This window comes from Poecilia reticulata, chromosome 22, assembly GCF_904066995.2.
Source record: "Poecilia reticulata chromosome 22, P_reticulata-male-v2, whole genome shotgun sequence".
In the NCBI taxonomy this organism is placed as follows: domain Eukaryota; kingdom Metazoa; phylum Chordata; class Actinopteri; order Cyprinodontiformes; family Poeciliidae; genus Poecilia; species Poecilia reticulata.
In genome coordinates, this window is record NC_088851.1 from 15,276,308 (window position 1) to 15,288,794 (window position 12,487).

Below are 12,487 nucleotides of genomic sequence, written 5' to 3' on the forward strand. Positions count from 1 at the left end.
TCTTTGTAGCAAATGATTCAGTGTTTTTTGTTTGCTTTTGTCTGACCTGGGATTGTGTAAGATAGCTAATGTCAGTACCATACCAATCAAATCTGAAATTGCAGAAACATAATAATTCTCATACAGGAGAAAGCCGCCAATTGGCTATTGCCATGGCAAAGTGTAAGGAAAGGTTAAACTCCCCTTTCATAAGAGTCAGTGAGGCAAATTTCTCTATTTTTGTATTTTTACTTTTTACTCAGACTTTCAGCTCCTCACATAGTTTTGTATGCCACACCAGGCTGGTAATGTTAAGAGTTGGAGCAAAGAAAATTAGCCCAGATATTGTCTTCTAGTCAGGGGTGAAAGTAAGGGGGTACGGCAGGGTACTGCGTACCCCTAAAAGATTTAGCGGGGGTACGCAGTACCTGCAAGAGAGGGGAGCGGCTGTCTGCTGTAAAAAATCAGTGGGTTCAGTGTGCAGCAGTGAGTGCGCTCACTAATCAGCCTGATTAGTTTTTCAAGAACAATCTAAAACAGACTTAATGAGTTAATAAATAACTTTTTTTCTCCATTTCATACTGTTTCTGAACTGTTCTGAACTTTCTAGAGCAGGGCTGCAATGTCGATTGCAGAAGGCATTAGTACAAACTGAACGCCGCCAGGAGGCTGAGAGCAGCACGTCCTCCTCTGACTCCTTATCAAAACGTCTGTAACTTTATTAAAGAACAACAACAAAAATCAACAAAATGTGTTCAAATTAATGACAGTGAGGAGCTAAGGTGTCTGTTAGATGTGAATGCTTCAGCTCAGCGGTGCGCATGCGCAGTAAAGTGCGGGCAGTTTCCATTTGAAGAAACAGAGCTTCTTTAAAGGTGAGTTATTCGTCTTCAGTATATTTTCATGTGTCATATATGTCTTTACTACTCTGGTTACAGGTTAATTTTTCTTTGAAAAGATGACGCATAAAAGTCTTTGCAGGCTAATATGCTAATGTTAGCATTGGCTCATGGGCCCAACATTAGCTAAAACTACCAAGCCTTTTACTTGAGAGACTTTAATGTTTTTGTCCATTGTTGTGGAAAAAAAACTTACCAAGCACTGTTCAGGTAAAATCACTCAATCAGGTTTATTTATGAATTATGCACAATACAGAGAGCTTGTAGGACAATCAATCATGAAGCAAATCTGGATGGAAAGCTCTGCCAGGCAGAGACGACACATGAGTCTTTTACACACATTAAAGTTAATTTTATATTTACTTCTCTTATGTCTGGAAGAATGAATTTCTAAACTCTTAAACATCCTTAGGAGTCAAACAACTAAGAATGATCATAAGCTACCCAATTTCATGTGTTTTCTAGGAAACCCAACAAAACAAAAAAATGACATTAGTGCAGTGAAGGTATGGATAAGTGTCCGTTCAAAACCCAACAAGAAAGCGCAGATTTTCCATCTGGAAAGTAGGTAAAGCGTAGAAGCAGGAACACTGATCGCCTGCTCAGGAGGGTTTGTTACCTCCTGTCATAAAAGTATAAATCTTCACTCTCTGCTTCGGTCACTCGACAGTGGACCAGCAATAGTTCTTTGAGTGGAGAGCCTTTCAGAAACATCCAAACTAGCTGTTGCTCTGGACGTTGTCCTCTTTGGTGTCAAAAGTTGAAGTACTTGATACTTGGTAGAGTGAAGTTTTGCTGCTCACTCTGTTGCTCTGTTGTTTCAGATTTAAAGTCGTGATCTAGATGGATGTTACAGACAGGTCGTCCTTCACAGTGGTTGATGTGGATTCATGTTGTTCCTTCCTTCTCGCCCCTCTCCCCCACTCGATCTCGGCGTTGCTGCAGCCAAATCCTCCCCCGTCTCTTTCCTCCGGCTTCCTGTCAGTAAAACTGGTTCTGGTGTTGGATCTTTGGGTTGCCCAGATCGTCCCTCAAGAAATGTCAGATGAAACAAGCGTCAACAGTTCAGTCGTCTTCACTCACAGCTCTGAAAGCATGTTTAGCTTTTCTTCCTCTACTCTGATACTGGACAGCAGACCAGCAGAGGTTGTTAAAGCTCAGTCTCACACAGTTTTTTTGATCCTCCGGATCTTCTCAGTCATTTTCATCGGCTGGTTTTGTAGGAGGGACATCATCTGGTCCATGGGAGGACAGATGGGAAGAGTTGAGTTCAGAGGTCAGATGCACGGCGCGAAGCTCAGACAGAGAGAAAGAGAAAAAGCAAATAGAAATCAATTAGGGTTTTGTCATTTTCCTTGTTTTCTATACATATATATTTATGAATCTTATTTTAAGAGACTCCACTTCTTTCAATGCTGAGATAAAAAAGACTGTTTATTCGAACACACTGACTTGCACACATTTTTAAGCACAACTATTGTAGTAAAAAAGTTCAGATGTGACTTCCCAGAAGTCACCGCCTCTTTCTGGTGAATGAATGTTGATGTTTCAGCAGACGTCTCGTCAGAATCAGATGATAGTTTGACCCACAGTAACCCCCCCGCTCTTATGAATATTTAGGCTCCGATGAAGCTCTCGTTTTTGATACGTCGACAACAGGTCACACCACATGCTAACAAAAGCCGGATAACCAAGACTAGAAGTTGCCATGCAAATTTCCTGTTTGTGTGAATTGCATGCATGACACAGTGACACAGAAGTGTCGGGGAGGGTTCATTTACACTTTTTTTTTAAAGCCTTTAAACTTTGATTAAAGATTTGATTACTCCAGTGAGGCTGGTATGCAACGATTATTCAAATATGTATGTAAACACAGCTGCTGAGTGTTCCACTGAATATAAGACTTGCTGAAAATAGATTACATCATTTCCTGTGCCAAATCTCACACCACCAGCTATTTTCATTTTCATTGGCTACAAAGGAATCACCCGACATTTGCTCCACCTTTACCTCACAATTTAAGTGTAGCTATTTTTAAACATCCTTCGTCTTCCCAGAGTCACACTTTGATCAGTAACAATAACTTTTCATACACACAAAGTATGGATGTCACATCAGTCTTATTTCAACTGTTTATTCCAGAGGGTTGCACAAATGTACAACTTCATATTTTTTATTCCCAACATTTAAAACTGTAAATCTATCAACCAGCTTCCAGATTAGATCTGGTTTGATGTTTATCTCCCTAATCAGAAATGGCAGAGTTTATTTAAACTAATCCTGCTTTCAAGCATTGCCCACAAGTCTTTAATATAGTTGATGTCCAGGCTTTGATAATATGCAGGAACAGGAGCTTGGATTGAATTTGGACAGAATTGGGTGTTTACAACCACACAAATGCATCAAAGCTGAGTTATTGAAGGAATAAATCAAGTTGTAGAAGTAGAGTTCAAGTTGAATTACCCTCTATTAAAAGCGTAACTCTTAAAAGCTATGACAAAAACATAAACAACCTGTTTACGTGAACTCAGTCACTGCTAAGAGGAGTGGGCCAGGAGACGCCTGATGGCTGCGAAAACCTTGGTCTGCAGTTTTCACCAAATGTCAGAGGAGGTTTATGTAAATTTCTAGCCACATGTATAATTTTGATGTGGTTCTGAGAAAATATGCATGTCAAGTTTTTGCTCTTAAAAATCCCTGAAAAACAAAAAGACTGCATCCATGCCAATGACGAGTACATGTCAATGTTTCACAATAAGCAAATGACATCTGCAAGAACAGACCACAGACATCTTATGTTGGCAACTGGCATAGTTTATTAGGCTGATTATAATATTGCAATAGTAAACAGTACAGCTTATGAAAGTTGATACAGTGATGAAAGTATAAAAAGTGGAAAAACATGACATCATTTCACAGAAATGAGTCCACACAGTACAGTACAGGTATAAAACATACAAACCTTCTGTATGTATAATGACATTAATTGCCCATTCGGGACTTGACTGTGAAATCAAATATTTTATAATCATAATTATAACATATCTTGTTAGTGTAATAATAAAAGATATTAATAATAGTCACTTTATGTGTATAGGTTATATACACAATATATAGTTTATTATCATTGGTCATAATGCTACAGGATGCTGAAAAAAACACTCTCTGGTGCTGCATCTCTAAGCTTCCACAGCTCAAGTCTTTCACAGTATGGGTGGGTTCAGGGGGCTGCTAATGGCTCACATGGTGCAACACAGAGGCTTCCACAGCCTCAGAAATAATTCAGCTGTGTAACAATAAGTCACACTTCATCAGCAGAAGGAATTATTATCAAGGCCGGGAAGATTATTGATTTTTAAAACATTAATAACGTGGGATTTCTGTCCAAAATGATAAACTGAGGCTAAAAAAAATAAGCATCTGTGTTCTTTAAATTAATGAAAATATAAGTCAATTTACTAACAACACCCAGTAAGATAAATATGTTTTGTAAAAAAAATATCATGAATGTACACAATAATCTGAGCTTTATAACTGGAGTGCTGTGCTAATGGCAGTGGTGAGTAACAGTACATTGATAATATTCCACATGGCAGGACGCTACCGTCAAATATAGGCAACAGTGTTGAGCTTATATAGGGTTTATAGCAGAAAAGCTCTTAAAGGCAACAAGCAAAATAATTATTTTCTTAGATGCTTTTTGATAATAAAAGAAACTGCAAATACATCAGCTTCCTACTGTCTCTCTATCACCACATTGGAGAGCTCTGCATCATTCTGCTTTGGCACAGGCGTGTAGAGACGTCTCACAAAGGTCAACATGCTGTGAACAAAAAACAGAGAACTTCTTCACTACTCTCAGAAGCTGGACATTTGGTTTCTGTATGGATGTTACAGAGAGGAAGAAAACAAACCTGCAAATTTTTGCTTGGAATTTGTAGGAGAGGACAGCAAGTCCCAACAGCCCCAGAAGCAGTAAGACTCCAACGATGGTGTAAATGAAGGTTTTTGACTCTCCAACTGTCAACAGATACCATTAAATGGTTAGATAGCCTAAACTGTTTCTTTTTTTTAAGGGATTTTTATATTATATAGAAACAAAGAAATAGAATAAAAATATCCTTTATTGTCCCACAGTGGGAAAAATTCAAGGTGTCACAACAGCAAGTTAAGTGAAAGCAAGCACATTCACACAAAGGGAGAAAATATTAAATTCTCAATGAGAAACTATACAAATCTAGAACATAAGAAAAATAATCCTACTCTAGAAGTCATATTAAAAATAATTATTGTAAGGTAATAGGTTCATTTAGAGAAAGAAAACTTTATAAGATGTGCATAAAAAAACAGGATTATAAGAACTGGGGGGAAAAAACTGCAAATTACATCAAGAATGTTATTTCAAGGAAGAAAAACTACAAATCACAGTAGGAAGGTAAAGACTTATTAGGTTTTCTGGGAGCAGAGACTATTATAAAGTCTTACAGCTGCTGTGAAGAAGGATCTTCAGTAACACCATTTTGTGCACCTAGAATGCATCAATCTGCACCCATGCATTTTATGTTACTCTAAATACTTGGATGGTAATGATGCGAAATAGTTGTCATGTAAATACAATGTTTTGCTTCAAACTCACCTCCAGGGTTATCCTTGTCACCTTGACGCAAGTTCATCACATCACATGTTGCTAAAAAAACAAAAAAGAAGACATTTACAAATAAAACACTGAGTAAACTGAGACTCAAGCTCTAATATCAAGAAAAAACAACTGTTAGGGAAACAACTTATTTTTTAAAAATATAAAAATTCAGGTGGTTTTGAGGAAACAAAATTTGTCAGCAACCAATACTCACTGGTGCAGTTGGCTGTGTAATCCATCAGCCCCTGAGGAAAATAAACAGCTTGTCTATTTTTATGTTTATAAAATAAACTTTAATTTGAATAAGTATTGCTCATTTAAACATCTAAAAAAAAAAAAAAATCTAAATACAGTTTTCGTATGCTTCACAGAGTTTAAAGAAAGTCTGTAGTTTCCAAAGAATTGTTTGTGTTTGGACATATATATATATATATATTTTTTTTTTCCATCTTTTGTAAACATTTTATACCTGTGCTGACCAGCACTGCGTCATCCATAAAATGTAGCCATGGCATTCGTATGTCTCCAGAGTGTGGAAGCCGTTAGTCGCATGTTTGTCCGAGCTGGTTGCGAGCACGGTCTGAAATGAAAATAGAAAAAGAATATTCATACAGAGGTCAGTTATGATGTCGACATAATTTCATGCTACAGTAAACCATCAGTGACGGTTCTGCAAAAAACGGACCCTAGTCTGGACCCTCAAAGAATTAGAATGACATGTAGAACAAAATACTGATTTCACCAATCTCAGTCTGTATTTTAGACAGTATTTAAGTGCAGAATTTTCCAGTTACTATAAATATTAGACTTTAAGATCATAAAAAATATATTCAAGCATATTAATTAGGGCTGCATAGAAGCACTATTGTCTTGCAACAATAAGATCCCAGGTTTAAATCCCAGCTTGGAGTCTTTATGAATGGAATATGCATGTTCTTCCTGTGCATGCGTGGGTTCTCCCATGATACTCCGGCTTCCTCCCACAGTCTAAAAATATGGCTGTTAGGTTAATTGGTGACATTGAATGTTTTTTAGTAAAACACTCTTAAATAGAACCAGCAAAAGTAGTACATTGTGCTGCTATTTGACATACTGTACATACATTATTAAGTAAAGAACTTTATAAAAAAATGTAAGGATAGTTGTGTAACTCCTTTTGGAGATTCTTTATACACTCTTTATGGGTAAAAAAAATATTGCCAAACACAAATTTTCACAACCAGAACTGTTTTTTTTATTAACCAAAGTGTTTAGAGCTAAAAGGTCAGAAAGCAAAATCGTCCCTATATGTCTGTATACTAGTCCAGTCCAGTTTACAGGCACATTTAAATTAAAGTTATAATAGAAACAATAAAAGCATCACTTTAAATTTAGCTTTCAAAGATGAAAAAGTAAATGACTGTTGGTTAAAAAAATGGAGGTGACAGGGGGTGGAATTGTAACTTACAGTTTCGTTGCTCCATGAGGAATCACATCCTGCTGACGGGAAACCTGAAGCATGAGACTCCAACGAGATGCTGTGAACCATCCGGGTGCCATTTCTTTTGACCGTGCAAAGCAAATCCACAGCACAGCAGAAACTGAGAAGGAATGCTAGGAAAAAAGGCATGAAACACAACAAATGTCAGTAAAAATACTAAATACAAGGTGTAATTGTTTCTCAATGTGGCTATTTCTATTGTGACTCTAAAAAAAAGCAATATAGTCACTTTAAGATATCGCACACATAGTGTGGGTAACATACAATGCACAGTAGATTTATCTCTGCCTAGAGATGTCACATCTTGAATATTTGCAGTCACGTCTGATGATGCAATAAATCTCAGAACATTTATTTATTTATTTAACTGTGCGGTAGTAACTGCCTGTTGTCACACAGCTTAAAGACAAACAAGTTATGCAAATATTACCGTATGTGAACAGCGCTGCTTTCTTCCACAGCTCCATGTTAGCCGTAGACTTTAGTTTATCAAGGTGGAAAACAGAACAGAAGTCTTCCACACCGATGCTGCTTACATACGAGTCACGAGTTGTTTAAACGCACGAGACAAGGTGCTGCTTCTTCTTCTTCTTTTCTATTATGGCGGATTGCAAGCAACTTTAAGGTGCATACCGCCACCTACTGTACATGAGTGTGTAGCAACATTTCTTTACATCTTTTAAATTCTATTTATTAATCTTGTATTTTTAAGAAAAGTAAACAATGCTTTCCTTAGTCTATAAATATCCTTTATGTTTCCTTCATTTCCTAATATTCCTTTAAGACTCCATTCTTGACCTGTCCTTCTAACCATTCTTTTCAAATGTTCCCTTTCAGATTCATATATTCTACAGTTCATTAATACATGTTCTACATTTTCTTTCTCACCACATCCTTCACATTTATCATTATTTTTCTTCCCTATTAAATATAAGGTGTCATTTAAATAGGTATGACCTACTCTTAATCTGGTCATAATTATTTCTTCCCTTCTGTTTCTCTCGTTAATATTTGTAATTAGTACTGACTTTTGGACTTTATACAATCTTCTCCCTTTCTTTTCTTCATTCCACCTTTTTTGCCATTCTTCTATTTCTTTATTTTTAATACATGATTTCCCTTCCCCTTTCCCAAAAGGAATTCTAATTGTTATTGCCATTTCTAAGGCCCTTTTTGCTAATTTGTCTGCTTTTTCATTTCCTTTAACCCCTTCATGAGCTGGTACCCAGCAAAACCAGACATCAATACCACCTCTATATAATCTAAATAAACTATGTATTGTTTCTAATACTAAATCTTTCCTATTATTTCCTTCTCCCTGAATGCTTTCTAATACTGCTTTAGAATCTGAACATATCACCACCCTGTCTGGTCGAACCTCCTCTACCCACTGCAAGCTTAATATAACTGCCATCATTTCTGCTGTGAAAACAGAAAGGTGATCTGATAGTCTTTTGGAGATGTAAGTTTCAAACTCTGGTATATTTATTCCTATTCCCACACATCCTTTGAGATTTTTAGAGCCATCTGAATAAATTTTGAGGTAGTTATAATATGTTTCCCTTAAATATATATCAGTCTTTACACCTATTTCATTTAAATTCCAGTCACTTTTCATTTTAAGAATTGTCATGTCTACATTAATCTCAGGAAATAGCCATGGAGGAATAACACTAATTGGATTAATTTGAGCCATTTCCTTATCCTCTAATCCATATTTTTTGGTCAGTTTATTTATCATCCATCCGAATCCATTACTCTGGAACTTTGCATATTCCCAACAGTTTTTTACTATATTTGATGTTATGTTCTCTTCTTCATTACTTTTAATTTTCATCCAATATACTAAGGCTAATTTTATTCTTCTCATTTCCAGCGGAGTCTCTCCAGTCTCTATTAGAAGAGCATTAATAGGTGTCGTTTTTACCACTCCTGTACATATACGTAAAGCCCTACTTTGTAGTCTGTCTATCTTTTGCAGTGTTGTTTTAGCTGCTGCTCTATATATGAAACTGCCATAATCAATTATTGATCTCATAAGAGCCCTATATATGTTTAATAATGACTCTCTGTCTGCACCCCAGTTATTTCCAGCCACAGCCTTAAGTAAATTTATGACCTTCTTACATTTAGTTTCTAACTTTTCTATATGTGTTTTCCATGTATAAGACTAATCTAACCATAATCCTAAATATTTAAAGTCTTTAACTCTTTCTATAGGTTGTCCATATAATGTTAGTGTTCCTGTATCTATATTTCTTTTATTTGTAATAACCATAAAACAGGACTTACTTGCTGATAATTTAAAACCCCATTCATATGACAATTTTTCCACTTTCTTAATTGCTTTTTTAATTTTTTCCACTACGTATTTTACATTTTTTCCCCTCATCCATATGGCCCCATCATCTGCATACAATGCAGAATTTATACATTTATCAGTGTCAGAAAAAATGTCATTAATCATTATATTAAATAATATTGGGCTAATTGCACTTCCTTGAGGAATCCCATTCTCCACATTAAACTCTTTTGAATAATCATTCCCAATCTTAACTTTTATTTTTCTATCCAGCAGAAAATCTGCTACCCAATTAAACATCTTTCCACCAATTCCCATCTGCTTGATTTTTATAAGTAATCCTTCTTTCCACAGTGAATTATATGCTTTTTCTATATCAAAAAATACTATAATCATTACCTCCTTCATTTTCAAAGCTTTCTCTATGTCATTACATACTCTGGTTAGGGCATCCATTGTTGATCTTCCTGTTCTAAAGCCACACTGGTATCCATTTATTAGTTTCTTATGTTCAACAATATATCCTAATCTACTAACTATTATTTTCTCCATCCATTTACTTAAATGAGAAGTTAAAGCTATTGGTCTATAGTTATTTGGACTAGTAGGATCTTTCCCTGGTTTATTAAATGGAAGTATTATTGCCCTTTTCCAGCTATTTGGTATTAAACCTTCATTCCATATTCTATTAAATAATTGTAATATTAATTTCAATGTTACTTCTGGTATCTGTTGAAACATAGCATAACATAATTGATCCTCCCCTGGAGCTGAATATCCTGTCCCTTTCAGTACCGTTTTCATTTCCTTCATGGTTATATTCATGTCTAGTGTTGACATGCATTTCTGACATTTTTCTAATATATTTTTATAATTTCCTAATTTTTGTATTTTCTGCTGTCCATGAATGTCTGTAAGATGTTCTCCACTGTGAACTGCAGCAAAAGTCTCCCCTAATAGTTCTGCTTTATCTTTATTTAGAACTAATATTTCCTGTCCTCGGACTAATGCTGGTATTTTAACTTCATTTCTTTTCCCCGTCATTTTCCTAAACATTGACCAAACATTCTGTAATTTTATTTCTGAACCTATTGAGGAACAATATTTTCTCCATGTTTTCTTTTTAGCCCCTTTAATAATTTTCCGAGCTATTGCTCTTTTCTTTTTATATTCAATAAGGTTTTCGATTGTTAAATTTTTCTGTAATATTTTAAATGCTTTGTTACGTTCTTTAATTGCTGTACTGCATTCATCATTCCACCAGGGAACTACTTTTTTCGTACCTTTGACTTTGATTTTTGGTATGCTATAATTTGCAGCATTTAAAATGTGTTCTGTTATCTGTTTTGTACATTCCTCAATGTTACCATTTAATGTAACCTTATGGCTGGTTTTTTCACAATTAATTTTGAATTTTTGCCAATTGGCTTTTTTAAAGCACCATCTTGTTAGTATGAATTCTTGTTGCCTATTTATACTGTCATTAATTATTGTACTCACTGGAAAATGATCACTGCCTAGTGTAGTCTCACTGTGAATATCCCATTCACATGAACTAACAAGACAGTCAGTTATTAATGTAACATCTAGACATGACATTGTATTTTTGTGTATATTTACTCTTGTACCTTTTCCATTATTTAGACAGACTAATGACCTTTCATCCATCATTTCTTCAACTATAATACCATTATGATCTGTTTTCTTGCTACCCCATTGTGTGCGTTAAAATCACCACACCATAGTTCTCTTCTATTTATATTTCCTGCAACTTCTATAAATATTTCACTATCAAGACTTTTACAAGGGTTATAATAATTTATAATTGTAATATTTCCATATTTTCTTAGTTTAAATATTTCTATATTAACACATTCTAAATCTTTATTTATTATGTTTCTCTTATAAGCTATTCCATCCTTAATTAAAGTGGCACATCCACCTCCACTACCATTACTTCTATCCTGTCTTTCTACGTTATATCCTGGGATTTTAAATTCTAGGTTAGGTTTCAACCATGTTTCTTGTATACATATTATGTCTGGAATTATTTCTAAATCATAAATAAATTTTTTAAGTTCTTGTCCATTGGCAATTAAACTTCTAGCATTCCATTGAAGAATATGAATAATTATTATGAGAGTCTATTCCTGAGTATTCTCTGTCGTTTCTGTGGCACTTAAAATGGTATGAATCTGATCTGCTTGGATTTCTTTCATATCTAGAAATCTTCCTGCCGCTGTTACAATTGCTTTTATTTTATCACTTTTCTTCTTCATTTGAACTGTAACATTAATAATGTGGCACATAAATGCGACAAAGTTTTCTTTTTTCACCACCATTGAATTTTCATCCACTTTACATTTATGTGAGCATGTTTTTTGTATAATTGTTGTTGGAGCTGAGCTTTGTCTTTGCTCATTCTGCCCTCGATTTGAACTCCAAATTGTGTTTCTTTGCCCCGTTTCTCCTGACCTAATTTCTCTTGAATCATCTTTCCTTACTCTTTTTAAGGCTTCGGCATACGAGACTCTTTCTGTTATTTTAATTCTTTGAGCTTCTCTAGCTTCCTTTTGTATTTTGCATCCACCATATGCTGCACTATGTTCTCCTCCACAGTTACAGCATTTGACTTTAGCTTCTTTTTCACATTTTCCATATTCATGTGGACCTCCACATCTTGCACACCTGGGTTTTCCTTTACAATCTTTTGCAATGTGTCCCATTCTTTGACAAGCAAAGCATCTGAGGGGTTTTGGTATGTATTCTCTGACTCTGTAATTCAAATATCCTAGTTGAATATTTTCTGGCATATTTTCAAATTGCAGAATTACTGCCATTGTATCTTTAAGTTCTCCATCTCTTTTACTTTTAATCCTGGTGGCATCTGTTATTTTTCCTCCTTTAATTTCTTTTTTCAACTCCTCCATTGATATTTCTGTTGGAACTCCTGATATAACTCCCCTCAGCCTTGCTAAGGATCCTGCAATATGTGCTTTGATTCTTTCCCCCATCAAGTTTTCCATTCTGATTATCTTTTGTTGTTGAGTTTCACTGCTAGCATAGATTAGCACTCTTTTGTTACTCATGATTCTAGCCGTTTTAATTTTTCCTATCTCTTCCTCTATTGCTCTAGTCAGCTTTATTGGGTGGATAAATCCTCCTTCTTGCTTAAATTCCACTATTAC

The 12,487-nt window shown here is 35.3% G+C and overlaps 1 protein-coding gene across 1 annotated transcript; it reads right to left on the reverse strand.

Moving 5' to 3' along the window:
• Positions 1 to 1,083: 1,083 nt before the first annotated feature.
• Positions 1,084 to 7,603, reverse strand: LOC145550081 (uncharacterized). The gene is made up of 7 exons (XM_081603543.1): positions 7,428 to 7,603; positions 6,965 to 7,110; positions 5,987 to 6,097; positions 5,732 to 5,762; positions 5,515 to 5,565; positions 4,793 to 4,898; positions 1,084 to 4,701 (listed from the first exon to the last, which is right to left on the reverse strand). The coding sequence occupies exons 1-7, from the start codon at positions 7,462 to 7,464 to the stop codon at positions 4,614 to 4,616; spliced, it is 570 nt and encodes a 189-aa protein (XP_081459669.1). The 5' UTR covers positions 7,465 to 7,603; the 3' UTR covers positions 1,084 to 4,613.
• Positions 7,604 to 12,487: the final 4,884 nt, after the last annotated feature.

Bases quoted from the DNA above. Each gene is read 5' to 3' on its own strand.
- LOC145550081 (XM_081603543.1), bottom strand. From the start codon at position 7,464: ATGGAGCTGTGGAAGAAAGCAGCGCTGTTCACATACG. The intron at 6,098-6,964 runs GTAAGTTACAAT...TTTTCATTTCAG, and splicing joins CCTCATGGAGCAACGAAACT to ACCGTGCTCGCAACCAGCTC. The intron at 4,702-4,792 runs GTTTGTTTTCTT...TTTTGTTCACAG, and splicing joins TTCCAAGCAAAAATTTGCAG to CATGTTGACCTTTGTGAGAC.